The sequence below is a fragment of the Mustela erminea genome, chromosome 10 (assembly GCF_009829155.1).
Source record: "Mustela erminea isolate mMusErm1 chromosome 10, mMusErm1.Pri, whole genome shotgun sequence".
In the NCBI taxonomy this organism is placed as follows: Eukaryota; Metazoa; Chordata; class Mammalia; order Carnivora; family Mustelidae; genus Mustela; species Mustela erminea.
The window spans coordinates 85,867,985-85,895,384 of record NC_045623.1 but is presented as its reverse complement, the minus strand read 5'-3'; the positions used below and the strand labels follow the sequence as shown (position 1 = coordinate 85,895,384).

Below are 27,400 nucleotides of genomic sequence, written 5' to 3'. Positions count from 1 at the left end.
TTTCTGATAGACCCAACAGCTGGAGTCCCAGGGCAGTGTGGATGCCGCTCCAAAGACTGACTTTCAGATAGGGCCCTGCCTCTCCCATCCCCTTCTTCAGGCTGTAGCCCTGATTACTTTTCTACAGTTCCCAGTTTTAGCAGGACTCCCCAGCCTGGCACGGGGTGTTCTAGTATGGGGTTGGGCCCAGTGACTTACGAGCAGAGTTGGTGAAAGCCTTTTTTGCTTGAGATGCAGAAACTCAGATCCCCCCCAGATTAGACCTGGCCCTCATTCTCTAGCCCCCGTCCTAGAGATCTTAAATCTTAGATCTAAATGCTAGGTTGTGGCAGCATGCCTCACCCCTCCTTGGGATGGGTCTAATAAAAGAGAGCCAGAGAGGGGGCACCTGGGTCCATGCCCCATTCATACCATTAAGACTCTGGATTGGGTTTCAGGATCCCCTGCCCAACCGGGCCCACCACAATTTTCCTGTTGCGCTCAGAGCTCCGATTCCTTTGTACCAAGCTCCCTCTGGTGGTTAAGATGTGCATTGCAGGAAAATCTCAAAAGAGACTAAATTGCAGGCCACCCTGAGAGCCTGGCTGGTTTGCTTTATGACAAGGAGAGAAGAATCCTTGTCCCCATTCCTAATGACAATCATTCCATTTTGTTTTGTTTTAAAAGAGAGAGCGTGGGGGTGGGGGCATAGGGAGAGAGAAAAGGAGTTCTAAACAGGTTCCACACCCAGTGCAGAGCCCAACTCGGGGCTTGATGTCACAACCCTGAGAACATGACCGGAGGTGACATCAAGAGTCAGACACCTAACCGACTGAGCCACCCAGGTGCCCCTCATTCCATTTTTTACATAGGCTATCTCTCCCACCTGTTTGCTTCTGTCATTAATCACAATTCAATGACAGGAATCATCCTAATTTTACTGAGGAAACAGGCTTAGAAAAGTATAATCAAGTCCAAACTCTTCACTATATGGAGCATTCATGAACTTAACCTATTTTTTACAACCCCATCTTCAATTGCTCTCAAGCCGAAATGGACTTGCTCTCCCAGAACATAGCTTGCCTCTGGGCCTTTGCTCATGCTGTTCTCTGTATCTTCATTGCCCACTCCATCCCTGCCCAAGTACATTACCTACCCAAATCCTGTTCGTTTTTGAACACCTAAACAAGAAGTACAGTATATTCTAAAGCTTGCACTTACCATCTTTGTAATAATCAAATACTGTAAGACATGGGAAGACGAATGTCCAGATGAGTACAGGTGGGGAGGTGGCCCCGAGACGGGGAAAGTTAGACGGGGAGACTAACGTACACGTGGAAGTAAGAATGGCTCAGGAAATTAGAAGAACATGAAGACACATGGATTCTCTTTTGGCATGTGTAATAAAAATCAGGTGTAAGTATTCTTGCTGGCAGAAGAAAGAGCAAAGCCCTGTGAATCTGGAAGTTACAGATGACATTTCTTCAATGACTTCAATCTTTTTTTTTTTAAGATTTTTTACTTATTATTTATATATTTTTAAGATTTTACTTATTTATTTGACAGAGATAACAAGCACAGAGGCAGACGGGGCGCGGGGGGAACAGGCTTTCCACTGAGCAGAGAGCCTGATGTGGGGCTCAATCCCAGGACCCCAAGATCATGACCCGAGCCGAGGGCAGAGGCTTAACTCACTGAGCCACCCAGGTGCCCCAACGACTTCAGTCCTAAATTCACATTAGTTTTCTTTGTACTTCATGATAGATCTGTGTTACAATTATAGTAACTAAAACTTAAATAGCATTTACTGTGTACCAGGCCCTGTTCCAAGTACTTTCCACAGACTAATCTTCACCATGATCTCCTAAGACAGGTACTAATACTACCCTCTCTTGATACTGAGAAAACTTGAGGCACAAGGAGGTTAAGCAACTAACTCCCCATGGTCATGAAGCTTATAAGTGGTGGAGCCAGGATTTGATTCTAAGGCTGGCGCAGAGAAAGTGCTCTGAATAATGACACTTAAATGTTGAAAATACTGCCTCTCATTTTCATGAATAAAACTGACACTCCAGAAAGCAGTATGTGTTTTATCCCGTGGTTTCAGCACCCCCCACTGGGTGCCACTAGAGGTCTCCGAATTCTGGTAGAAAACTACTGATAACAAAGGACAGAATTGCCAGCCGTGGCCCCAGAATAACAGGACCAAGGAAGAGATCCCAACCTGATGACACAGGGCTGGCCCAGAGCCAGTGGCATTTCCTCAAAAATTCAGACTCCTAGAAGAACCAATAGAGAGCCAGTTAGTTAGGAAATAAAGATGCAAAGAAAGGAAGGGAGGGCTCCAAGGTCATAAAACAGCTAAGACATGAGGCCACAGATCTGGAAAACAAGAATCTAACCAACATCCTGCCATCTTCTGATTCTCTTCCCCAGGGATTCTGTCGAAGGCAGATGTGAAAAAACTAGGACCCTAGATATTTCTGCTGGATACTGGGATAGACGTGTACATTGTTCTGGATTATTTCAGTTGCAGTCATCAGACACCAAACACAAACTGGCTTGTTGTAATAGAAGAAGCCCAGTTGTGCCTGGGTGGCTCAGTCAATTAAGGGTCCCACTCTTTGATTTCAGTTCAGGTCATTGTCTCGGGGTCATGGGATTGAGCCCACTGTTGGCTCCAGGCTCAGCTGTGAGTCTGCTTAGGACTCGCTCTCTCCCTTTGCTCCTCCCGACCCCTGCAAAAATAAGTCAATAAATATATTTTTTTTAGGTCCACAAAGGATTCAGGTATGGCCGGATCCAGGGTTTCAAATGATGCTATCATGACAGTGTCTACTGATTTTTTTACTTTTCTATATTTCCTTCATTGTCAAAGTTCTACCTCTCTAAAAGGTGGCAACATAGCCACCACAAGCTCTTATATCTTGCTTGCTTAGCCATCCCAGAGGGGAGGAAATTATTTCCCAACAAAGGTCTAGGCTTGCATCGCATCTTATTTGGCCTGACTAGTGTCACTAAGCCCCCACCCCCAAAACCAGTCACTGCAGCCTGGAATGGCAGGGATGGAATGCTTTTATTCACCAGGCCAAGGTTACCTGCCCACATGGGAACTGCAGAGGAAGGCAGCTCCACCAGATCCTGTGGACTGAGAGCATGGGAGGGAGAGTAGTTCCCCAAGGGAAAATTGAAACATTCTAATCAGCAGGGAGAATGGATGTTGGGCAGGCAAAATCAACCTGTTCAAGGTGGGCAGGAGCCCGTGTCTAGGGGTTACATGCACAGCAGTCCATCTGAGTGGTTTTACCCTCTTACACTGGGTCACTGGGTTGTATGAATGCCCTCAAATCAGTTACGCAAACATTTCCTGAGTATTTGCCCTGCACAAGGTCCAACACCCTTCCACACAACAGACGGACAGCAAGCATGCCCCTGCGACCAGCCCCTGTAAGACAATTACCAGACCCGAGCTATTGCATTCAATTAATTGAATACTGATGTCTATTATGTGCCAAGCACTTCCCATAGGAGCGTAACAGGCCAACTCTTACTCCTCTTTCAGAAACCAGCTCTGACGTCATCTCATGAAGTCTTCTCTGGACTACCTCCCCGGTCAGAGTTACTCACCTTCCGTCCACCTCCAGACTTGGTACATACTGCTGCTGTTACCATGCTGTGCCATAATTTATTGATTCTCCTTTGTCTCTCCCAGTGATGAGTTGCACCTCGGCATCTATATTCCCTGCTGTATAACAGACGCTCAGCAGTGTTTGCTGACCTGAGTTAAAATGAGTTCCCAGGAATGGCCCAGCTTTGTGCTTTTACGGATATTCCCAAAGCCATTTAGTTTTCCTTCCCAGTGACTTTCCTTTTAAGAGCCAGTTTGCCACTACCTGCACAACAGAACTAATTCTCGCTTGAAGGCCTATCATATGCGAGGTAGTGGTGGGCTCTGGCAATTCAGAAATTAACAAGATACATTTCAAATTCAGTACTCTAGAGAGGTCAGAATCCACTCCTGTCAGAATTTCTTTGGCCGGAAAAAGAAATCTCAGCCATGGTTTCTACACTTTGTGAGCTGGTCATTCTCCCTCTCTGGGCCTCTTTTCTCCCAGAAGGGAAGGGCTGACTTGGTGTAAAACCTGTAATTTAACAGATGTATATGTGTTGAATTAAACTACACATTTCCATTTGCTTAGGCTACAGACCTTGGAGTAATACTCAGTCTTGTCTTTCTTCCACACACCTATCCAATCTGTCTACAAATCCTATTGCCTTTACCTTCAAATCCAGAATCCAACACATCTCCCTTGCTCAATCTGGTACAATCCATCAATATCTCTTGCTGTGATCATGGCCATATCCTCTGTCTGGTCTCCCTGCTTCCACCCTTGTGCCCCTACATTCTATTCTTACCAGCAGCCAGAGTGAGTCTTTAAAAATGAAAGTTCAAACCCTCCAATAGTTCACCATCTCATTCAGGGTAAGGAGGAGCCCTATATGGTCCATCCCTTCTCATACCCCACTCTCATGTGTGCTCCAGCCAAGCTACACTGATCTTGCTGCTTCTTAAACAAACTAGCTGTGTTCATACCTGAAGGCCCTGCCACTGATTTTTTTTCCCTCTGCCTGGAATATCCCTTTTCTCTGGATATCTGTATGACTGACTCATTTCCTTCAAGTGTTTGGTCAAGTCACCTTGTCAGCGAAGCCTTCTCTGACTGTCCTGTTTAAAATTGCAACTTCCCATCCCCCTTTCCTGTTCACCTCCACAACAATCATTTCTGTCTAACATAATACAGAATTTACTAATTTTATGTCCATCTCCTCCCACTTAACTGTCCAGCTCTGTGACTATCTATTAATTAATATCTACTCGTTCATTCAATTAATTGAATACTGATGTCTATTATGTGCCAAGCACTGTGCTAAGCCAAGGAACTACCAGGTGACTGAGACAGTTTATAGGTCTTGTAAGGGAAAAAGTCCTAACAGCCGGTAGGAATAGCTTATTTATTGAGTACTTCCTCTGTGTTAAGTGTCGGCCATGCATCTTATTAATAATGATGGCTAACATTTGTTAAAACAGACCCTGTTCTACATCCGTTATCTCATTCAACTCTCACCAGGACCTACAAGGTGACTATTAACGGCCTCAATGTAAAGACCAAGAAACAAGATTTCAAGGCTCAGAACAAGCAGAATCAGGATTCGCACTAAAGTGATGACAGGAGAAAGATTTAGAACTTAGGGTCAGCCAAACTAGGTAAAAGATTGGTTGGGAGGGGATCAAAGGAAAGAGGGAAAGAACTCCCACGTCTGGATTAGGGGGGACTAGAGAAAAGCAAAGCCGAAGACAAAGACGAAAGCCAATTTGGGACCCGCTGAGTTTCAGGCGCCTGCGGGCCACTCCTGAATACAGTTCATCTTGGGCAGGAGCCCAGAGGCGGTTCCGGCCCCCTCCCTCGGGCCTGAGGAGAAGCTGGGAGAAGGCACGCACGAGAAGAGCAGGAGGTGACTTCCCTCCCTCTGGGGTCTCCAGCAGCAGCGGCAGGAAGGGCGTAGGGGACCGCGAGACAAAGAGCGCGCAGCCACCGCCTTTGTCCGCGCGGCCCCTTTAAGAAGCGCGCCCCCAGCTTCCAACCCGCCTTGTATGCAAATTTGGCGGCCTGGCGGGAGCGCGCGGCTGATACCCGGGGACTGGGCTGCGGCGGTTAGTCCTCTCCCGGCCGCCGTCGCCTCCGACATATTGCCCGCAGGAGCTGCGGCGGCGGAGCGGAGAGCGCCGGGGGGAGGAGATGGGTGAGCGGAGCGGCACCGGCTCAGCCGGGGAACGGGCGGGCGTGGGGGTCGGGATGGCCAAGATGCTGACTGCTCCCCCACGCGGACAGGATCCCGGCGAGGGAAGGGGGAGGGGATGCGGGGCATAGAGGGACCCCGCCCCCTCCTGTCGCTTTGCGGGGTGGGGCCTCACTTGTGGGGGCGGGGCATTGCCACTGGGGGCGGGACTTCTGAAATAGAGGGGGCCTTTGGGGGCTTGGGCTTTGGTGGGGAGCTGCTCACCTGGACTAGAAGTAGGGACCGTGCTTAGCAGTGGGCGGGGCCTTGGTGCTAGGGCGGAGCTCCTGGGCTGTTGGCGCTTGTGTGGGGGCGAACTTTCTGGGCTGTAGGGTCTTGGCACTGGGGGCGATGGCGCTGGAAGGAGACGACCAAGGGAGCCCATTCTGGAGCGGGGCTTCTGGGCGGAGCGAGCTTTTATTGGCTTGTGGGCGGGTTTTCTGGGCTGACAACGGTGTGTAGGCGGAGCTTCTGGGCCCGGGGGCTTTATGTGGGTGTAGAGCTTTCAAAGAGAGGAGAGTAGGTGTGGGTAGAGCTTTTGGACTGAGGGTGCATGTGTAGGACGTTTAAACCAGGTATAATAGGGTATAATAGCATATGAACAGGGTTTCTGGGTTGGGGCTGATCGGGTGCAGAGTTCCTGGGTAAGTACTTTCTGGAGACATTTGGAGAAAGCTGCTGAGCTGGGAAGCTAGAGCAAGGGTGCCCGCGCCGTGTTGCGGTGAGGAGGTTTGAACAAGGCTGTGACTTTGATTAGGACTGGGGTGGTGCTTCGGAGCTTTGTGTAGGACCTTTGTGCAGGATGGTGCCTGGGAGCGTGAGCTAGACTTCTAAGCCTAGAGAACGTAGGTTTTGGGTCCACAACCACAGCATTCTCCCAGAGCCCACATCTTGACCCTATGCTCAGGCTCTGGTCCTGACCTTGAGACACCTATTGAGCCGGATCTCAGACTCTGGAGGGAAGGGCTTCAAGGATGTCCAGAATCGTAAGCCTAGAGAGACACTTGTAGTATCTGAACGAAGCAGTGTATATCAAAGGTAAGAGCTTAAGCCTCAGACCCCCAGACTACCTGTGACCCAGTGTAAACTCAGTTTCCTAATCTGTGGAAGACCTACTTTGCTGGGTTCATTTCACTCATTCACAAACACAGGGCACTGACTTTATGCTGGACACTATGGTGGAAGGAAGGGATACAACAGTAGAAAAGACAAGGGTAATGACCGCACTGACCTTCCATTCTAGTGAGAAAGACAGACAATAAATATGTTAACAAATGAATAAGATAAATTCCAAGAGTGAATTGTTGTGGCAAAAAAATAGAAATGTGAGTTATAGGGGTGAGTACGTTAAAAATGGCAGTCAGGTAAGGGCTTTGCGGATAGGACACAGCAAATACAACAGATAGCAACAAGTTTGGTTTGCGTAAGGAGAGAATGGTAGGAGATGAGGCTGAAGAGAGAGGCAGGGGCTGGGTCAGAGGTCTCTGTGGCTATGATAAAATGAGACATCTGGTAACTGGTAGCTAGTATTGCTATTATCCTTGATCTCTGCCATCTGGCTTGAGGATCTACCTTATGTTGAGTCCCACAGGAGGACGAAGAGGTCCCAACAGGACATCCTACTGTCGAAATCCTCTGTGTGAGCCAGGATCCTCAGGAGGCTCTGGTGGGGGCCATACTTCCAGCGCGTCAGTCACTAGTGTCCGTTCTCGCACCAGGTAAACCACCTCTATCTCTTTCCCCTCACTTTGGGCTCCCAGAGGCAGTACGAACAAAGCTCTCCTTCACTGGGCTCGGGCTCTAGGATTTGATACCCAAGATGTCAGATGGGGGTTTAGTACAGTGAGCAGCAAAAAAAGACTCAGGGGGTGGTCGCTTGGGCAGAGGCAGTGGGATATAGGGTAATAAGCCCAGAGGTCTGGATTCTAGTTACAATCCTGCTCCTGATTTTCTGGTGGCTTGAAAAAGTTGTTTCCCCTTTTTGCGCCTTATTTTCCTCATCTGTCAAATGGATCTTTTTTTTTTTTTTTTTTTAAGATTTTATTTATTTATTTATTTATTTGACAAAGAGAGACACAGGGAGAGAGGCGGAACACAAGTAGGGGAATGGGAGAGGGAGAACCAGCTTCCCTCCAAGAAAGGAGCCCGATGTGGGGCTCAATCTCAGGACCCCGGGATCATGACCTGAGCCAAAGGCAGAAGCTCAAAGACTGAGCCACCCAGGTGCCCCTGACAAATGGATCTAATAATTCTTTCCTTCCTGGCGAATGTTGGAAAGCCCGAAGATTAGGGATAGGAAAAGGCGCTGTTGGCTCCATTGTCTGATGGGCAGGTTTAGGACTCCCTCGTTGCCATGAGCTGCTTTTCTGATCCAATCCCACCACCCTGTGTCCTGGAAGCCCTTCTTGGTGGGGTTCTCAGGTCAGCTGCTGATGTTTCTCCCATCCCACTTCGCAGGAGCAGTTCCGGCACTGGCCTCTCCAGCCCACCACTGGCCACCCAGACAGTTGTGCCCCTCCAGCACTGCAAGATCCCCGAGTTGCCTGTCCAGGCCAGCATTCTGTTTGAGTTGCAACTCTTCTTCTGCCAGCTCATAGCCCTCTTTGTCCACTATATCAACATCTACAAGACAGTGTGGTGGTATCCACCCTCCCACCCACCCTCCCACACCTCCCTGGTAGGTGCCCAGCTAGGATCAGCCGTGTGTGTGTGTGTGTGTGTGTGTGTGTGACACATTTGAGTGCAGTTTAACACAGCTTACCAAGCACCCTGTACACTTGGGTGTGGAGAGTGTAGAAGGAACAGGAAGCAAATGACTCCTGAACACTCACCCCTCATTGCTCAGTACCCTATTAGGCATTTGAAAGGTAGCAGAGATAACTCTGACAGATACTGCCTAAAGAGTGCAAAATCTTAAGTCCTGTGGGGGAGAAGAGCCACAGGCATGAATTGAGTACTTCAGGAGTGAAAAGATCACCATGCCGAGAGGTGCAGGGACTGGGGCATGGGTGATCAGAGCAAGAGGGCTCACACACCACTCTCTTATCTCCAGGGACTGTCCCACTTCCCTTCTCTCGGTCCTGTTCTGCTCCTCTAGGTAATTTCCTGGCCTGACTCAGCCGGAGGCCTGTGAAGGTCAGAGAGTGGGGACAGTCCTTGTGGCAAGGACTGGGCAGGGGGAGGTGGGGATGAAAAAAGCCCGTATATGGGCAGGGGGCCCATGTGACCCCTGGCCTCTGCCCACCCCACCCCCCCGACAGAATTTCCACCTGATCGACTTCAACTTGCTGATGGTGACCACCATCGTTCTGGGCCGCCGCTTCATTGGGTCCATCGTGAAGGAGGTGATTGGGTCCCAGAGGCTGGCCGGGAACTTTGGGATTCCCCTTACCCCTGGGGGTACCAGGGAAACATATCAAGCCCTTCAAGCCAAAGGCAGTTCCTTGGGGCTCCCTTTGAACCCTGTGGAAGAGTATTACATCCCAACACTCTTGGAGTTTACGGGCCATCGAGGAACAGTATTCACCCCGCCAGGTTCTGCCCAGCCTGCTGCCCCACATTTCCTTGGGGGTGGATCACAGGCCAGGCTGGGTGGGATGTGGGCCCAGCCCCGGTGGCCTCCGTCCAAGGCCCCATCCCGTCCTGTCTCGCCCCGACCCAGGCTTCTCAGAGGGGGAAGGTCTCCCTCTTTCGCTCCGTCCTGCTGTTCCTCACCCGCTTCACCGTTCTCACGGCAACAGGCTGGAGTCTGTGCCGCTCCCTCATCCACCTCTTCAGGACCTACTCCTTCCTGAACCTCCTGTTCCTCTGCTATCCGTGAGTACCCCTCACTTCACCCCCTCACTGCCTAGCACCCAGCTCCCGACCTCTGCCCTGAGTGTGGCTGGGTCAGCAGGCCCTCACACCTGGCGGACTCACAGCAAGGCAGCACCGCTGTGCTCTCACGTTGTCCGACGGCATCCCCCTGAGAACGAGATGATTAGCTTTCTTTTGCAGGACCAGAAACTGAGATAGCAGGCATCATGTACCCCAGGTGCCGCCAACAGGGAGGTCAGAATGGGACTCAGATCTGAGTGTATATGCCAAAGGAACGTTCCCGGTGGGGATGCATGGGCTTTGTCTCCCTCTCCTTTCCTTTTCTCTCTCGTTCTTTCTCTTTCTCCGTCTTTTTTTGTAGCTTGGTGTTTATGTAATCTCTCGGTCCCTCCCCCGCCCACCCTGGTCTGTGTGCATGCAAGCACCTGCATGTGTGCAGGTTTCTGCGTGGGTGTCTATGCATGAAACGTGTGTATGCGTGCGTGTGTGTATCTGCACATGCATGTGTGTATGTCAGTGTTTGTGTCAGTTTGCTCACTCCATCTCACCAGAGCCCACATTCTAGAGGACGGGAAGATAGCGTCTGGGAGGAGCCCAGGACGGCACCCTTCTGGCCTAGAACTGGGGAGAACTTTGGCAAGACATCCATTCTGGCTGTTCCTGGGACAGGCTCCTGGCTGCCTGGACATTTTACAGACGTTGCCCAACCCCGGGGCTTTCCGCTTCATGAGTTTCCTCAACCTGGGCCAGTTCTCTATCCTGGAAAGCTTTAGAGCCAGATACTCAGCCCTCTCTACCCTGCATGACCAAAAGGGTGCTGTCATGGGAGAAGCCCCATCACATTTGTTTCAGTTATAACTCGTGTTTAATTATAAGAGTGACACACCTGTCTTACAAACATGTTAAACTTTACAGTAGTTTTAATGTAGAAAATGAAAATCCTCTATAATATCAGTCCTCCAGAAAACCATTATTTGCAGCATATCCTCCCCAATTTTTTCTATTCATGCATACACACTTACACTTTTTTTTTAAACAAAAGAAGGGATTCATCTGTGCATGATGCTGTATAATTTACTACATTTTTTGCATAATCTTATAACCTGAGTATTTTTCCACGGCAATACATAGGGGTCTCCCTCATTTTTTTAATGGCCTCATAGTATTCCATTATACAGGTTTCTCACAGTTGTTGTATTTGTCTTCTGTTGGTAGCCTTTTGAGGCGTTCCTAGCTTTTCCCTATTGGAGGCAGCCAGTTTTTGAGTTGCCCCCATAATTCTAGTATCCTTGTACCTTTACTCCTTTTAAAAACGTAATTGATTTTATAGTTGGATAATAGGTTTACGGAGTTAAAATTCAAAATTATAAATATGTGTAAAATGTATACATTCGAAATGTGTAAATTATATGGAATGAAAAAGTCTCTCCTTGGCTCCTGTCAGCTGTCCAGTTTCCCTTCCAAAAGGCAACTACCAATATTTCTGGTTTCTTGTATATCCTGGAAGTAAGTGTTGTTTTATGCATTACAAGCATATCATACACACATCCATGCACACACTCATTGATTCCGCTCAATGACAGATGAAGATTTACTTAGTTCACTCTTCCATCTGTACTATTCCCAATATTATATGACTGTTACTATTATTCTCCATCGATTTTCTTTCCAATAATGTCAGTATGCCTTTACTTTTCATTTCCTCAACAGTAATCACTTAATCCCTTTTACATAGACGGTAATATTAGGAATTCTACCCATCCACTTTTCCTCTTTTTCTCTTCCTCCTCTCACTTCCTGGCAGCTATACTCTATATTATTAAGCTTGACATTCACATTCTCCTATATAACCGTATTTGAGTCTTCCATTCTTTGTGTAAGGTTAATTCTAAAAACCAAGAAGCAGTAAGTAGTCTTGATGTTGTTATGATTACGAAAATACCAATCACTTCAGGACCAAGTAGTGTGCATAGATGATACTCCTTCCCTATAGTTACTGAGTTATAATCTTGGACCTCTTAAAAAAAGGAAGTTCCATGTCAAGGTCAAATGGTTTCTCTTTTCTTACATTCCATCAATTGCTTAAAATCATGTCACATTTTTAGTCTGCTTCATATTTAGATTGTAACTTTCTTATACAGCCTTTTTTTTTTTTTCTTGGAGTTCTAATTGCCTTTCTTTTTTCTTGTTGACAAAAGAATGATGGGCCTTCAACATATCCTCAAGTTTATCCAGCCTCTCAGTCATGCTTCCTGTTGCCTGGAGTCCATTTTTCCCCCTAAAGACATCCCTCCTGGAGCCCTCCATCCTACTGCTCCAGTCTGGAGTGGTTCTTTAGGCCTGCTGTACAGCTCTCAGCCTGGGACTTCCCTTCGCTGCCCTCCTGGGTTGGATCCACTGTTTCCTGGATCCCATGTCTTCCTCTTTCTTGGTTTTCTCCCTTATTTTGCTGGAGTGCATTATCAGGTAATTTCCTTAACAATGGGATTGTGGGAGGTAAAAACATTCTGAGGCCTTGCATGTCTAAAAATGTCTTTATTCTGCCCTCTACTTGATTGGTGGTTCAGTTAAATGTAGATTTCTGAGTTCAAATTCATATTCTCTCAGAAGTTTTAAAAAGATACTACATTGTCTCTAGCATCCTGTGTTTCTAATGAGAAGTCTGCTGCCAGTTTGATTCCAGGTACTCTGTAGATGACTTGTTTTTTCTTTTCTGAAAACTTTTAGAGATTCCCCTGTTTATCTTTTGATTATTGAGATATCACAAGGAGGTGTCTGGTGTGGGACTTTCTTCATTCATCGTATCAGTACTCTAGGACTCTTTTAACCTGAAGATTTCAGGAAAATGTTCTCCTATTATTTCTTTGATAATATCTTCCTTTCTGTTTTTTTCTGTTCTCTATGGAACTTCTCATCAGGTGGTAGAATTCATAGATTGATCATCTGTTTCTCTTATATTTTCTCTCATATTTTTCATCTCTCTCCCTTTCTCCCGCCCCATCCCCCCACCTTTCTCTCTGTCTCTCTCCGTCTCTCTCTCTCCCTACTCTCTTTTTCTGCTCTCTCTTTTTACTTTGCCTCTAGGGAGATTTCCTTAACTTTATCTTCCAGCTTTTTTATTGAGTTTTCCAGCAATCATATTTTTCATCTCTAAGGCCTCTTATTTTCTGATTGTTCTTTTCTCATAGCATTCTTTTCTTGTTTTCAAAATCTCTTCTGTTCCCTCAATTTTGTATTTCCCCTGGGGTCAGTTTTTTGTTTCATGCTGCTGGTTTTCCAAGCATAGTTCATTTCTTTTTTTTTTTTTTTTTTTAAAGATTTTATTTATTTATTTGAGAGAGAGACAGTGAGAGAGAGCATGAGAGGCGAGAAGGTCAGAGAGAGAAGCAGACTCCCCATGGAGTTGGGAGCCTGATGCGGGACTCGATCCCGGGACTCCGGGACCGTGACCTGAGCCGAAGGCAGTTGCTTAACCAACTGAGCCACCCAGGCGCCCCGCATAGTTCATTTCTTTAGTTATCTCTTTACGTTGACCAATGAAAGACTGAGTAGTTGGAGTACACTTCCTCTCCCTCTGCCAGGAATTCTAAGTACATGAGCAGGACACACAGACTGGCAGACTTTGCTTTAGGATGAGGGAGTGCCGTGCTGGTTGTCAGGTTGTGGGCCTCCATAGGCCAGAAGCCAGAGTGAGGGGGGTTATTCTAGGGTGCCCCCATTAAAGACCACAGTTCTCCCCAGACAGTTTATTCAATTTTTTAATGTCAGAATCCTTCAGGGTAGGTTGTATGAGGTAAGAGAATAAAGGGACTGGCTTTTACAAATAAATACACATCTTTATTTATAACCCTTTGTTCAGTCCTGCAGCTTGCTTCTACCCTTTACCAACTGTGCCTACATCAAGTCATTCTCTTGGGTCACTGGGCAGATAAGTTCCTACCCCCAGTGCAGCCCTCTTATAATATGTACTAGACCTACACCGTCTAGTTAAGTAGCTTCCAGCCACCTGTTATTGAACATTTGAAAGAGGCTAGTTTAAATTGAAGTGTGTTGTAAGTGTGAAATAAACATCAGATTCTGAAGATTTAGTACCAAAAAAGAAAGTAGAGGTGCCTGGGCGGCTCAGTGGGTTAAACATCTGGCTCTTGGCTTTGGCGTAGGTCATGATCTCAGGGTCATGAGCCCTGATTGAGCCCTACATGGGGATCCACACTCAGCATGGAGTCCGTTTGAGATTCTCTGCCTTTCCCTCTGCTCCTCCCCCTACTTGCACATACTCCCATGCACACTCATTCATTCTTTCTCTCTCTCTCCAAATAAATAAATAAAATCTTCCAAAAAAAAGAAAAGAAGTAATCTTACTTGGAAGTAATGATTATATGTCAAAATAATAATGTTTTGCATATATTGGGTTAAATAAACTAGAGTATTAAAATTAACTTTTTTTTTTTTTTCATGTGGCTACTAGAAAATTTCAAAGTACATATGTGATTCTCATTGTAGTTCTCTTGGACAGCACTGCTGTAAATGATGGCTTCCTTCCTCATCTGTCAACATGTTTCCATCTGCTTTCTAAATTTGTCAGAATCACTTGTGAACTGATAACCCCACTCCCATTCTTTTGGCTGATATTAATTTATTTTTTACTTTTACACTGTCACGTCTTGAGTGAAGAAGATGAGAGGGAATCTGCCATCTTGCGTGTGAAGTTGCCTCTAACTTGTGACCTGCAAAGCAGTCACTTGCTGTTACCAAATAATTTAATTATATCTGCAGTCCTTAGAGGCAAAACCAGGGAGATTCTTAATTACTTGGACTTAAGTTTGGTTCTGAATCCCTTGTATGTTTCTGTAGGTGCCCCAGCCCTTCATTCCCACAAGGTGTCCTGAAGAGTGTTTTGGGAATCCCATTTCAGTCTTCTTTTCTGTCCTGTAGAATCACTGGTCTCTCTTTTCTAAACGAAATTTTAAGGATCTTCTACTTTGGATCAAGCACCATGCTTGGTTTTGTTGCAAGGTTTAAAGACAGTATTTATGAAAACAGTACATGTAATGCCTGACTGAGTGTGGAGAATCCATACAAGCTATGTAACTTAGGGCAAATTAAGGAAACTGAGGCTCATAGAGGTTAAATAACTTGCCCTAAATCACTGTGCTAGAAGTACCAGAGCTGGGATTTTAATCCTGGCCTATTTGACCAAAGGTTCTGCTCCAGACCACAGTTCTCTAGTTATCTTACTAAACCTTACCCTAGGGAGAATGGTAGTAGCTTCCCCATTTTATAGACCAGAAAGCAAAACCCCAAAAAGGCCACCTGTTTGCCCAAGGCCACTCATGTATCCCTTCTTGGAATATCAGAAAAAAAGGAAGAAAAAAATTACTACTGATAAGAAAATGTAGCATTCTCACTGGTCCTGACTCCTGGGGATAGCCCAGGGACCCTTCTGGGGCTGTGTCTGAGGACCTGGGAAAATGGATAAGCTAAAGAAGCTAAAAGAAGGAACATCTATAAATAGCACCTACGGCAATGTTCCAGGGACTGTGCTAGGCGCTTAGCTGCTTTTTCGCCCCTTATTTATTTATTTGTTTGTTTTTATTTAAAGTAATCTCTCTGCCCAATGTGGGGCTCAAACTCACAACCCCCAGGTGGAGAGTCACATGTTTCGAACAACTGAGCCAGCCAGGTGCCCTGGCTTTTAACTACTTATTTATTTATTTATTTATTTTTAAAGATTTTATTTATTTATTTGACAGAGACACAGCAAGAGAGAGAACATAAGCAGCAGGAGTGGGAGAGGGAGAAGCAGGCTTCCTGCTGAGCAGGGAACCCGACATGGGGCTCGATCCCAGCACCCTGGGATCTTGACCTGAGCTGAAAGCAGGCACTTAATGACTGAGTCACCCAGGCGCCCCTTAACTACTTTTTATAATTATCTTCTTTCCTGGGCTTTGAGTCCATCTAGTTTTCTCCTCAAAAGATACCAACCATGCAGTCAAAATACCCCTTGACTAGTGAGCTCCAGCCCTAAGGGTACCACGCAGGGAAAGGGATTTCTGTTGTTCAAGGGCCCATTTCAGTGCCTGGCACATAATAGACACACTGTAGATGCTGTTCCTGAGCTGCCTTCCTCCGTAAGCCAAAGAGCTGCCTCTTGAGGACGCAGCTGTCATAACTGGGCCCTCTCTTGTGGTACTGCGGACTTTTTTTTTTTTTTTTTTTTTTAATGTAAGCTTTGTGTTCAGTATGGGCCTTAAATTCATGACTCCCAAGATCAAGAGCCACACCCTTTTCCGACTGAGCCAGCCAGGTATCCTTGTACATTTTTAACTGATTAACCACTCATAGTATTTGTTGAGTATGTGTCTTGGTCTTTGGCGCCAGACAGTTCCGGGTTTGAATCCCAGCCCTATTGCTTCCCTACTGGTTGGGTAACCTTGGAGAATCTACCTCACCTGTCCAAGCCACAGCTTCTTCAAAGTAGTACAAGATAGTAGTACTGAATGCCTAGTGTTCTTAGGAGAAGCAAAAACAGAGAACACGTGTAAAGTGCTTAGTACAGTGTCTAGAGCACAGAGTGTGGCCAAGTGAATGTGGGCTGTTGGGATCACTGTTAGGATCACTGTTAGTCAGCAATAGACCACGAGGCAGGGCCTCATCTGTTTCCTGCTTTGTTCCCGATGCTCGGCCTGCACTCCATACTGATACCTAGGTTGATCTTCTGATCAGAGTCTGGCCGGATAGCAGGATGGGTGCATTCTCCTCTCTGAGCAGCCGGGAGAGCTTAAGCCCAGAGAAGAAAGAAGATTCCGTCCCTGGGTTCAGGTTGGGATTGTGGCCTGCGGGCAGGCCTCCCCTCACCACGGTCTCCCCCAGCAGGTTTGGGATGTACATTCCGTTCCTGCAGCTGAACTGTGACCTCCGCAAGACGAATCTCTTCAGCCACATGGCCTCCATGGGTCCCCGGGAGGCGGTGAGTGGCCTGGCGCGGAGCCGGGACTACCTGCTGACACTGCGGGAGACATGGAAGCAGCACACGCGGCAGTTGTATGGGCCGGACGCTATGCCCACCCACGCCTGCTGCCTGTCCCCCAGTCTCATCCGCAGCGAGGTGGAGTTCCTCAAGATGGACTTCAACTGGCGCATGAAGGAAGTGCTGGTCAGCTCCATGCTGAGCGCCTACTATGTGGCCTTTGTGCCTGTCTGGTTCGTGAAGGTGCGTAGCCCAACCCAGGGAGGGAAGGGGCCTGCCTGGGGCCTTACCCTGCTGCCTGCCCCCCAGGAGCCCTCCTGCTTGTGTGAATAACTGGATCGCTTTTGATAAGATTCCCGTCTGTTCTCTTGAGGGCTAGAGTAATGACTGCCTCGATTTTAGAGTGGAGAGAACAAGGCTCACTGAGGGAGTGGCCTACTCAAGGTCACCCAGCCAATGAGGGGACAGGACATGGTTGTTCGTAATACTGGAAAACAGAAAGCAGTGATGTATTTCATTAGGGGGTATGAAATGAAATGATGTATTTCATTTGGGCCCAGGCATGTCACAATGGCTAGCTTTCTCATTAAGTAGGAAAGCCAGGAGTCTTCCAGACCCGAGTGACTTGAAAAGCCTATGCTTTCTCTCTAGCTTTGTCTGGCCTTCTGGGACGCTACCTCCTCAGCAGACAGTAGAATTGAAACATTTCTCCCAGGCTGGACCGCACTGAGTGATGTGAAGCTGAGACGATTCGATGTTTCTTGAGCACCTACAATGTGCTAGAGCTTTCATGAGTGTGATAATCCTCCTGACACCTCTCAGAGAGGCATGGTAGCTGTTCCTATCATGTGGTGGAAGAGAAAGAGCACAGAGAAGTACAATGACTTGCCCAGCATTGCATAGTTAATAAGCAACAGAGCCACAGTTTGAACTCAAGTCTGTTCGACCCCAGAACCTGTATTGGCTCCGAGTTGTAGGCGGTGGGAGCCGTTTTTCTAAAAAGAGGAGCTTGTAGGGAACAGAGTAGTGGGCACAGGGTCCAAGCCCATGGTTAAGCCCTCTGTGTTAGGAGTTTGATCCTTGGTCTCAGGCCCCCTGGAACGCTGCCCCAGTTTCTGAGGCAAATTGAATCAGGGAAGGGGGAGGGAGTGAGGCGACTGGGGACACCCCAGGACTTACCGATCTCCCACTGCCCCCAGAACACGCATTACTATGACAAGCGCTGGTCCTGTGAGCTCTTCCTGCTGGTGTCCATCAGCACCTCGGTGATCCTCATGCAGCACCTGCTGCCCGCCAGCTACTGCGACCTCCTGCACAAGGCCGCTGCCCACCTGGGCTGCTGGCAGAAGGTGGACCCAGCACTGTGCTCCAATGTGCTGCAGCACCCGTGAGTCGCCCTCCCTTGCCCTGCCCTGCCCAACCCCAGCCCTCCGGGTCCATGTCTGTGGAGCCGCCAGGCTCCTCCCTCCCCAGCTTGCGCATTCAATCTGCAGATGGCCATCGAGTACATCTTGTAAGTCAGACCTTGCAGCCAGAGTGGGGTGCGGCTAGGCCCAAGGCAGACGTGTCCCCTGTGCTTAGGTAACTTGCAGCGTGCTGGAGACGGGAGGAGACCAAGCAGTAAATTCCCAGACGCGTTGACTTTCTCATTCACTGACTGGTCCTTAGGCAGCTCATTGACCCATCTCCTCTAGCCTTCATTCATTGCTTCTCTCCTTCTGTTCCCTGCTCTCTCATCCATTCCGTTGTTAGGTCACCTCCTATCGGGCAGACATCTACTTCCTCCGAAGCCATACTGGGCCTGGTGCTATGTATTGGACAGAGGAGCTTGGATTTTGACCTACAGGCAGAGGGTGCTATGGAGGCTGTTGCACAGTGGAGGAACCCATTCCAAGGGGCCTTAGAAACATCAGTCTGGGCAGAGGATAGGGTGCTGTGTTAGTCAATGGTGCACCCTGACCAGGGAAGCAGAGCCACAGAAAGGGAATGACCGAGATGAGGTCCTTGAGGAGGTCGGTCAGCTGGGGGTGACAGCTGCATTTACAGATGATGGGAAGAAGGAAACCCAGCTGCAGAACAGCACTGCAGAGACAGAAGCACCCACTTGGGAGCCCAGCCTCCTCTCAGCCAGGTTCACCCTTCATGGGGCCGTCCTCACAATATTTTTCACCCAGGTTACCCTCGTTTTCCTGCCTGTATCCCCCCATTAAACTGGAAGCCCCTCCAGCCTGGGCCCTTCTGAATCGCATCTGAGCCTCGGGCCCAACACAGATGTGGCAGAGAAGAGGTCCCTAGGACAGGTTTGTAGAGGTAGGTCCCTCAAGTAGGTTCCTCAAGAAGCAGAGATGCAAAGGGAGGCTGCAGAGACGCCTGGCTCGCTCAGTCCGTAGAGCCCGTGACTCTTGATCTAGGGTTGTGAGTTCGAGCCCCACATTGGGCAAAGAGATCACTTTAGATAGATGGATGGATAGATGGATGGAAAGTAGCTAAGTGCCTAGCATGGTCCATGGAACATTATAGGAGGTGCTATTTACAGACATTCCTTCTTTTAGCTTGGGGCTTATTCATTTCCCCAGGTCCTCAGACACAGCCCCAGAAGGGTCCCTGGGCTGCTGCTGAGAGTCAGGGCCAGTAAGAATGTTACATTTTCTTATCAGTAGTAATTTTTTTCTTCCTTTTTCCTGGTGTTCCAGGAAGTGATACATGAGTGTCAGGCAAACAGGTGGCCTTTTTGGGGTTTTGCTTTCTGGTGTATAAAACAGGGAAGCTATTACCGTTCTCCCGAGGGCAAGGTTAAGTAAGATAACTTAGAGAACCGTGGTCAGGAGCATAAACTTTGGGGTCAAACAGCCCTCCATACTAGTCAGGGTCCCTCCCAGTCTCGGTCCAAATGGTCAAAGAAAGAGGATAGACATTGCCAAATGGGGCTAAAGGGGACTCGGCTTAGCTTTGGCCTCTGAGGAGAGGGAGGAGCAGAGAGGTAGAATATAGGTGAACATAAGGAGAAACCTGTCCACAGCTCACCATGGTTCACAGAGAAGACCCAGGCTCCTTCGCATGGCTTCCCAGCTGCTGAAGTGGGTTGTGCCAGCCTTTTCTGCCTCCTCTCTTCCCATCCTTCCCCACTTACACTCTACTCTAGCCAGACCAGGCCACTTTGGGTCCTCAAATTCTGTATGCGTGTTTGTATCCAGGCTTTGGCACATGATGCTTCTTTTGCCTGGAACATGTTTTCCACCTTTCTTCTCCTGATTAATTGCTATGCCCCCTTTAGCAGTTCGCTTCTTCCGGGAACACTTTCCTCACCAGCCAGGATGGGTTCCGTGCCCACTGCCCCATGCTCCCCAGGATCATCACATATCACAATCATTGCACCTAACACTTTCTGCTCTGTTTGCCTAGTTACTTGCCTGTTATTCCAGGACTAAAGCTCCTGGAGGTCAGGGTCCTTGGCTGTCAAGCGCTCCCCGTTTCATTCCTGGCAGAGTGCCTGGCTTATCATAGGTTTATGGTAAATTTTTGTGGTTTGTGTCTAGTCTTTTTTTAAGATAAAATTTATGTATGGTGAAATGCACAAGTTTTTTTTTTAATTTAATTTAAACTCAGTTTAACTAACATACAGTGTATCATTAGTTCCAGAGGTAGAGTTCAGTGATTCATCAGTAGCGTCTAACACCCAGTCCCCTCCTTAACGCCCATCACCCAGTTATCCCATCCCCCCACCCGCCTCCCCTCCAGCAACCCTGTTTGTTTCCTAGAGTTAAGAGTCTTAAATGCACAAATCTTAAAGTATACAATTCTTTGCATTTTGACAGTCCTGTACCCCCATGTGGAGGCAGACCTGTACCCCCACATAAAGATAGAACAAGATGTAGAATATTTACAGTCTTCCAGAAAATTTCCTCTTGACTCTTCCCAATGACCACCCCCCACTTACCATCACCACCCAGACAAATTTTTCTACTTTTCTTTCAAATATTTCTACTTTTCTACTTTTCTTTCAAAACTAACCTATTCTACAACCTCACATAAATGGAATTTGGGTTCAGTTTCTTTTTCATTCAGCATATTCCCTGTGAGGGTCATCCATATTGTTAGGTATAACAGGATAACTGGTTTTTTATTTTTTGGTTTTTTTTAAGAATTTATTTATTTATTTGACAGATCACAAGTAGGCAGAGAGGCAGGCAGAGATAGAGAGAGGAGGAAGCAGGCTCCCTGTCGAGCAGGGAGCCCGAGGCAGAACTTGACCCCAGAACCGAGATCATGACCTGAGCCGAAGGCAGAGGCTTAACCCACTGAGCCACCCAGGCACCCAGGATAACTAGTTTTTGATTTAAAAAAAAAAAAAAAAATGTATGTATTTGAGAGAGAGAGGGAGAGAGCATGTCCGTGAGCAAGGGAGGAAAAAGGTGGGGAGGATATCCAAGCAGACTCCCACTGAATCCAGAGTCTGACATTTCTCTCATGAGCCATGAGATCAGAACCTGAGCCGAAACTAAGAGTCATGTGCTTAACCGACTGAGCCACCCAGGTACCCCAATAACTGGTTTTTAAATGAATCAACAAGATAGGAACATGAGTTAGAGTTTTTTGTAGACAGTGATTCTCTGTCCTCTGGCCCAGGATGGGAGGACCTGAGAGATGTGGCAGAAACAGAAGATCCCACCATCCCATTCATGTGCCCACTGAGGCCCCTTCTGTGCCAGGCCTTGTGCCATGCTCTGAGGACAGAGAGATGAAATGGACACCGTCCCTTCCCTCAAAGATGAGTGAGGGATACAGGGAAATAAGTAACAAAACACTGGGGAGAGTGGACCAGTAGCAGGAGATTCAGGGAGCTGTTTGTTGAAGGATGCTGAACTCTGTGGGGAATGTGAGAAAGGCTTTCTGGAGGATCCTGACTTTGGAAAGAGCTTGCCGGAAGGATACGGCATCAGGAAGGGCACTCCAGTTGGAGGGAGTGACTTACGTGGAGACATAAAACGGTAGGCCGTATGGGAGGAACTAGAAACCAACGGGAATGGCTTGAGCCCAATCTGTGCAGCGGGAGTCATGGAAGACTACGCAGGGCTTCAGAGGCCAGAGAGAGTCCTTGGGGACTTGATTCCAAGGGCACTGAAAACACTTTGGAGGGTTTTGAGTAGAAAATAGGCTCAGCTTGGTGTTTTACGAAGACCAGTCATGGGGCGCCTGGGGGGCTTAGATGGTTAAGCATCTGTCTTTGGCCCAGGTCATGATCCCAGGGTCCTGGGATTGAGCTCCATGTCAGGCTCTGTGCTCAGTGGGAGTCTGCTTCTCCTTCGGCCCCTTTGCTTGTTCCTGCGTGCTTTCTCTCTCTAATAAATAAATAAATAATCTTTTAAAAAAGAAAAGGAAGGGTGCCTGGGTGGCTCAGTCAGTTAAGCATTTGACTCTTGCTATTAGCTCAGGTCACAATCTCAGGGTTGTGACATCAAGCCACACGTCAGGCTCTGTTCTGGTCATGGAGCCTGGTTAAGATTCTCTCTCTCGGGGCGCCTGGGTGGCTCAGTGGGTTAAAGCCTCCGCCTTTGGCTCAGGTCATGATGCCAGAGTCCTGGGATTGAGCCCCACATCGGGCTCTCTGCTCAATGGGGAGCCTGCTTCCTCTTCTCTCTCTGCCTGCCTCTCTGCCTACTTGTGATCTCTGTCTGTCAAATAAATAAATAAAATCTTAAAAAAAAAAAAATTAAAAAAAAAAAGATTCTCTCTCTCTCTCTCCCTCTGCTGTCCGCCTCACTCTCTCTCTCTTTCTTGCTAAAAAAAAAAAAAAAGAAGAAGAAGAAAGAAAGAAAGAAAAGAAAAGAAAATGCACCCAAAGAGGGAAAAGGGATTTCTTTACAGTCCCGCAGACATGAATCTCAACCCTAGAACTTCTGACTCCCATGAATTTCTCATGATTTTTACCTCATTTTTACAGAGGAGGCACCTGAGACCTAGAAAAGGAAAGTCACTGTGTCTAAATGATAGAAATGGGAGTAGGGCCCTGGTGGTAACACCAGACCCAGTCTTCTGGTACCCCCTTTTTGTGGGTGAGCTGGGTGTAAGGGGCACTATTGTTGGGCTGTGCCTCCAGGTGGACGGAAGAATGCATGTGGCCCCAGGGCGTGCTGGTGAAGCACAGCAAGAACGTCTACAAAGCTGTGGGCCACTACAACGTGGCCATTCCCTCCGATGTCTCCCACTTCCGCTTTCACGTGAGTCTCCTCCCCTGGGAAGGAGGGGCGGGGCCTGATCTCTAACGGGGAGGATCCTGGGGCAGGAGAATGATGTCCTAGCAACAGAAAGCTATTTTCAGTATTTCTCAGATCCAAAGGAAACCCCACATGTGCAGCACAGGACAGCCATACAGATGGTGACTTCATAACCGCAGCTCACTTGCTAGCAAATCTTTGAAAACGGGTGGAGGTGGGAAAGATGATACCAAAAAAGGAGGGTTTCTTAGGGGTAAAAAACTAACTGTCCTCGTTCCATATGGTGTGACGGGCGCAGTGGTAAGCACCTGCCAGGCACTCTCCGTTCAGCCTTTGCCTGCCTTTGAGAAAAGTGCCAGGGCATTTTCCAAGACTGAAATTGACTTAGGGTCTGACTTGTTCAAGGGTGCCTTGCTGGGAACCTTGGGGTCTGATGGTAAGGACTCATGGACTCAGCATTACGAAAGAGCTGCTCAGAATCATTGAGGCTAGTTGTCTCTGTTTTATTTACTTATCTTGCTACCAAAATCCTTTTTTCCAACACAATCATAGACTAAAGTCAGGTATATAGGACCTGATGGCACTGCTCTGTTTGAGTGGGTTGGGACTCCCTTCACTTCCCACTCACCACTGTCATAGGTCCCTAAAAGGCCTCTTCAGATCCTGGGGTTCCAAGAAACACAGTTTGAGAAGTCATTGATCTGGGGTGCTCTCCTCACAGTAGAGAAACCTGAGGCCAAGATGGGAAAGGGACTTGCTTTGGGTCCTCCAGGCTGTCAGGTGCAGAGCTGAGCCTGGCATGCTGGTTTCTTGGACTCCCCATTTCCTGCCTCATCCGTTCCCACCCTGTAAGCAGCTCTTGACATTTGGGTACCTTGGCCCCTGAAGAATTGAGATTCTCTAGATGTCGATCACTCTTTGGAGCTGGTCAAAACATTCTTCTGGAGTCCCAGCACTCTACCTTGCTTTGTAAATACCAGGTCAGAGTGAATTGTCACCACATGCTCTGGAAGCTTCGGGCCTAGGTCGGGATGCTACCCGTGAAGAAGTGGGTGACTCAGACTGTAGAGTCTCTAATAACTTTCCATACCTATGTCGTAAGATTCTGATTTGTTCAGACCTGACTGTACCCAGGAGGATCACATATAAAAAGGTGTCGATTGTAGACCAGAAGAAGTGTGAGTGAGCAAGCAAGATCTCTCAAGAAAAGCTTGCTGGAGGAGGGTCTTAACTTCTGTGGGAAGCAGTAGAAAGACCACAAGCAAAAGCAGAGAGGGTGGCAGAGTCCCCACCCACATCTGCATGGGGCCCCAAGAGCCTTCCCCCTTCACCACTCCACAACCCACACCCAGGAGGCAGGTTTCTGGAACATTCTTTCTAATCCCTGCCTACCCTTTCCTGGGCAGTTCTTTTTCAGCAAACCCCTGCGGATCCTCAACATCCTTCTGCTGCTAGAGGGTGCTGTCATTGTCTACCAGCTGTACTCCTTAATGTCTTCTGAAAAGTGGCACCAGACGATCTCCCTGGCACTCATCCTCTTCAGCAACTACTATGCCTTCTTTAAGCTGCTGCGGGACCGCTTGGTACTGGGCAAGGCCTACTCCTACTCGGCCAGCCCCCAGAGGGACCTGGACCACCGGTTCTCCTAAGCCCCAGGGTGATCCCAGGGACAGCATCCAGGCTTCAGCCTGGGGCTTTCTGGGAAGGGGCTGTTGGGGAGGGTTGGGTGAGGGGCAAAAAAAACCCCACAAAAACAGACAAAAAAAATTCACCAGAGCTTTGTATTTTTGTTACATACTGTTTGTTTCTTTGATAATTGATGTGATTATGAGGGGAAAAAAAAAGTCCTATTTTTATACTCCCATTAAGCCTGTGTGTCCTTTGTTTCTTAACCTTCCTCTTGCCTATCAGGCAGAGAGCAGAGGTTAGAGGTTAGGATTCTGGACCAGGAAGCCCCATGTGTGACTTCTGGTGCCCCTGTGGGTCCTACCTTCTCCAGTAGAGCAGAGAGGAGGCACCAGAGGTCATGGTAACAGTGATAGCTACTGATGGCTGAATGCTGTGTACCAGACATTAATCTTTTTTTTTTTTTTTTTTTAAAGATTTTATTTATTTATTTGACAGAGACAGATCACAATTAGGCAGAGAGGCAGGCAGAGAGAGAGAGGAGGAAGCAGGCTCCCTGCTGAGCAGAGAGCTTGATGTGGGACTCGATCCCAGGACCCTGAGATCATGACCTGAGCCGAAGGCAGCGGCTTAACCCACTGAGCCACCCAGGCGCCCCCAGACATTAATCTTATGTGTATTATAGGCCTTGTCTCAGTCCAACTTTTATGACAACCCTAGTGGATAGAAGCTGTCATTCCAATTCTGTAGATGAAGAATGAGCTCAGAGAACTATAGTGACTTGCCAAAGACAACACAGCAGTCAAAAAACCCTCCCAAAGGACACCACCACTATCCTAGCAGAATGTGATGTCCTGATGTTCTCAGCATGCGGTCACTGAGACCCTGCTGTCTGACTGGTGCTGAGTGTGCTATAGGATGCCCAGAGACAGAAACAGAGACAGGATCCTACTACACTGGGATGAGTATAGCCATTACGATATACAGAATAACACAGGAGAGAATGTTTAATGCTTTCTGGACTTCTTGGAGAAGGGGATAGTCTGAGTAGTCAGCCACTTCCTAGATGGACAAAATGGGGGAAAGGCACTTCAAGTGGAGGAAAGGACACATGGAATAGCACAGAGCTTTGGAACATCCTGGTGTACTTGGGGAGGGTAAGCAGAATAGTTCCTAGAGAGAGAAGGATAAGGAACATGGGGTGGGGATGGGGTGGGCCTGCAGGGAGGTGATGGATCAGGGAGGACCAGTGGCTCTAGGCAAGGGAGGGAGGGTGTGTCAGTGAGGCCAAGTGCTAGAGTGGAAACAAAGCTGCTTGGAGAGAGCCCTGGTTCCTACAACATAGGCCAGAGGGCTCAGGCTGGGAAAGAAGGACAGTCCTAGCCACTCATCTACTCTGCTTGTGTTCACTGAGCCCTTATTGGCCATAAGATATGCAGATGAGTCTGTGGTGGTATATGAGAGACAGACACTACAGCAAAAGGTTTTGGTGTGTCTGTGGAGGAAGGCATCATGCTGGGCAAGGGACAGATACAAAGATGAGGAAGATGCTGTCCCTTAGACAACCAGGAGAGACACACCTTGTGAGAAATTAGAACGCTAAGTTTTTGCTGAGGAAAATATGTGTCCAGGGCACTGGGGAGCAGAGAGGACAGATACCAGACTGCCTGGAAAAACAGGATTTTTCAGGAAGGGGAAAGTTGAATTGGGTCTTGAAAATGAATTTGTTCACCCCATGATCAAGAGGGAAGGGAGGGCATTACATTCCAGAGGAGACAGCATAGGCAAAGGCAGAAAAGAAGTTAGTATACTTGGGGAAAAGGGGTTCCCCAAATATGGATGGACCCTGGGTTGCCAGGTGGGGAATAGCCCCAAGAAGTGAGTAAGGACCGGCCTTTGTGTCAGATTGAAATGTTTGGGCATTACCTAAGAGCAGGCAGACAACTTGCTAAGCAGAAGAACCACTTGACAAGGTCTCTGCTTTATGGAATGACTTGCCAAAGACAACTGAGGAGCCTGGAGGTGGGAGACCACTGAAGAGCAGGCAAAATAGACCAAGAGAAAAGAAAGAGGTCTGATCTTGAGCAGAGGTAGTAGGAAGAGAAAGATAATGCTCCCTTTCCTGACCCTGAGTTCCAAAGTTGACTTTTTGAGTTGTTTCCCTCGATGGACCAGGCACAGGCCAGACACACTAGAGAAGGCAGTTTGTTCCAACAGAACCTGGAAACCCAGGTCCCTCATTTTGCTTCCAAAAGACAATTCCCTGTCTGACCAGTGACTTGAAGACATACCCCTCTCCTGTTTGTTGAGGTGGGGGACCAGGACTGGCTTGTCATTATGCAAAAAGCGAGGTCTGATATGCACCAGCCATAAATTCCATGGTTACAGAAGGCACATGAACGCTTAGCCTCAATTTCCTCATCTCTAAAAAGGGAGATCATTCCTCAATCTCTGGAAGTCACAGGCCTATTCTTTTGTTGCTTATTCACTAAACAGTTACTTTTTTGGCACATATCATGTGCCAGATCCTGTGCAAGCAAGGTCCTATAGATGTGGTGATGGTCATACAGAACCCACCCCTGCCCTCAGCTTTCTATAAAGCCTTGCACCAGTCTGGTCATTTTTCCACTTCTTATCTCCCAATAAGGTTGTAATCGGGTTAACTCTTAGCTTCTTTATTTCCTTATCTCCATATCCTTAAGCAAATCTCTTCCCCCTCTCGAGAGGATTCCTTATTCCCTATATCCAGCTCAGGGTCTATGATTGGCTTTAACTACGAAAGGAAGAAAATTTTCTAGGGGAGGAGACCTCACTATAAAAGAGGAAATAGGAGCAGAAAAAGCTGAGAACTCCTCAGCACACTTGACTTTCTTTAGTAAGTATCCCCTCCCTCTTCGCTACTCCTCTTATATTTCACCCCTATTCCCCGCCTTCAGTAGCTGCGGTCTCTTTAAAT

At 47.8% G+C, this 27,400-nt stretch overlaps 1 protein-coding gene across 7 annotated transcripts; it reads left to right on the top strand.

Moving 5' to 3' along the window:
* The first annotated feature begins 5,389 nt into the window (after positions 1-5,389).
* Positions 5,390-24,647, top strand: TMEM39B (transmembrane protein 39B). 7 transcript variants are annotated; one of them, XM_032361261.1, is made up of 9 exons: positions 5,534-5,781; positions 7,409-7,535; positions 8,275-8,494; positions 9,078-9,161; positions 9,479-9,633; positions 16,510-16,846; positions 17,803-17,990; positions 22,701-22,821; positions 24,225-24,647. In XM_032361261.1, exons 1-9 carry the CDS (start codon positions 5,778-5,780, stop codon positions 24,465-24,467), a joined length of 1,479 nt encoding a protein of 492 aa, XP_032217152.1. In that variant the 5' UTR covers positions 5,534-5,777; the 3' UTR covers positions 24,468-24,647. The 7 variants fall into 7 exon arrangements, with proteins under 7 accessions (XP_032217153.1, XP_032217152.1, XP_032217156.1 ...); XM_032361262.1 differs by lacking the exons at positions 22,701-22,821; positions 24,225-24,647 and adding an exon at positions 18,778-20,200 and having other exon boundaries at positions 5,390-5,781; XM_032361264.1 differs by lacking the exons at positions 5,534-5,781; positions 7,409-7,535 and adding an exon at positions 8,870-8,914 and having other exon boundaries at positions 8,384-8,494.
* Positions 24,648-27,400: the final 2,753 nt, after the last annotated feature.

Bases quoted from the DNA above. Each gene is read 5' to 3' on its own strand.
- TMEM39B (XM_032361261.1), top strand. The intron at 17,991-22,700 runs GTGAGTCGCCCT...CTGTGCCTCCAG, and splicing joins TCCAATGTGCTGCAGCACCC to GTGGACGGAAGAATGCATGT. The intron at 22,822-24,224 runs GTGAGTCTCCTC...TTTCCTGGGCAG, and splicing joins TCTCCCACTTCCGCTTTCAC to TTCTTTTTCAGCAAACCCCT.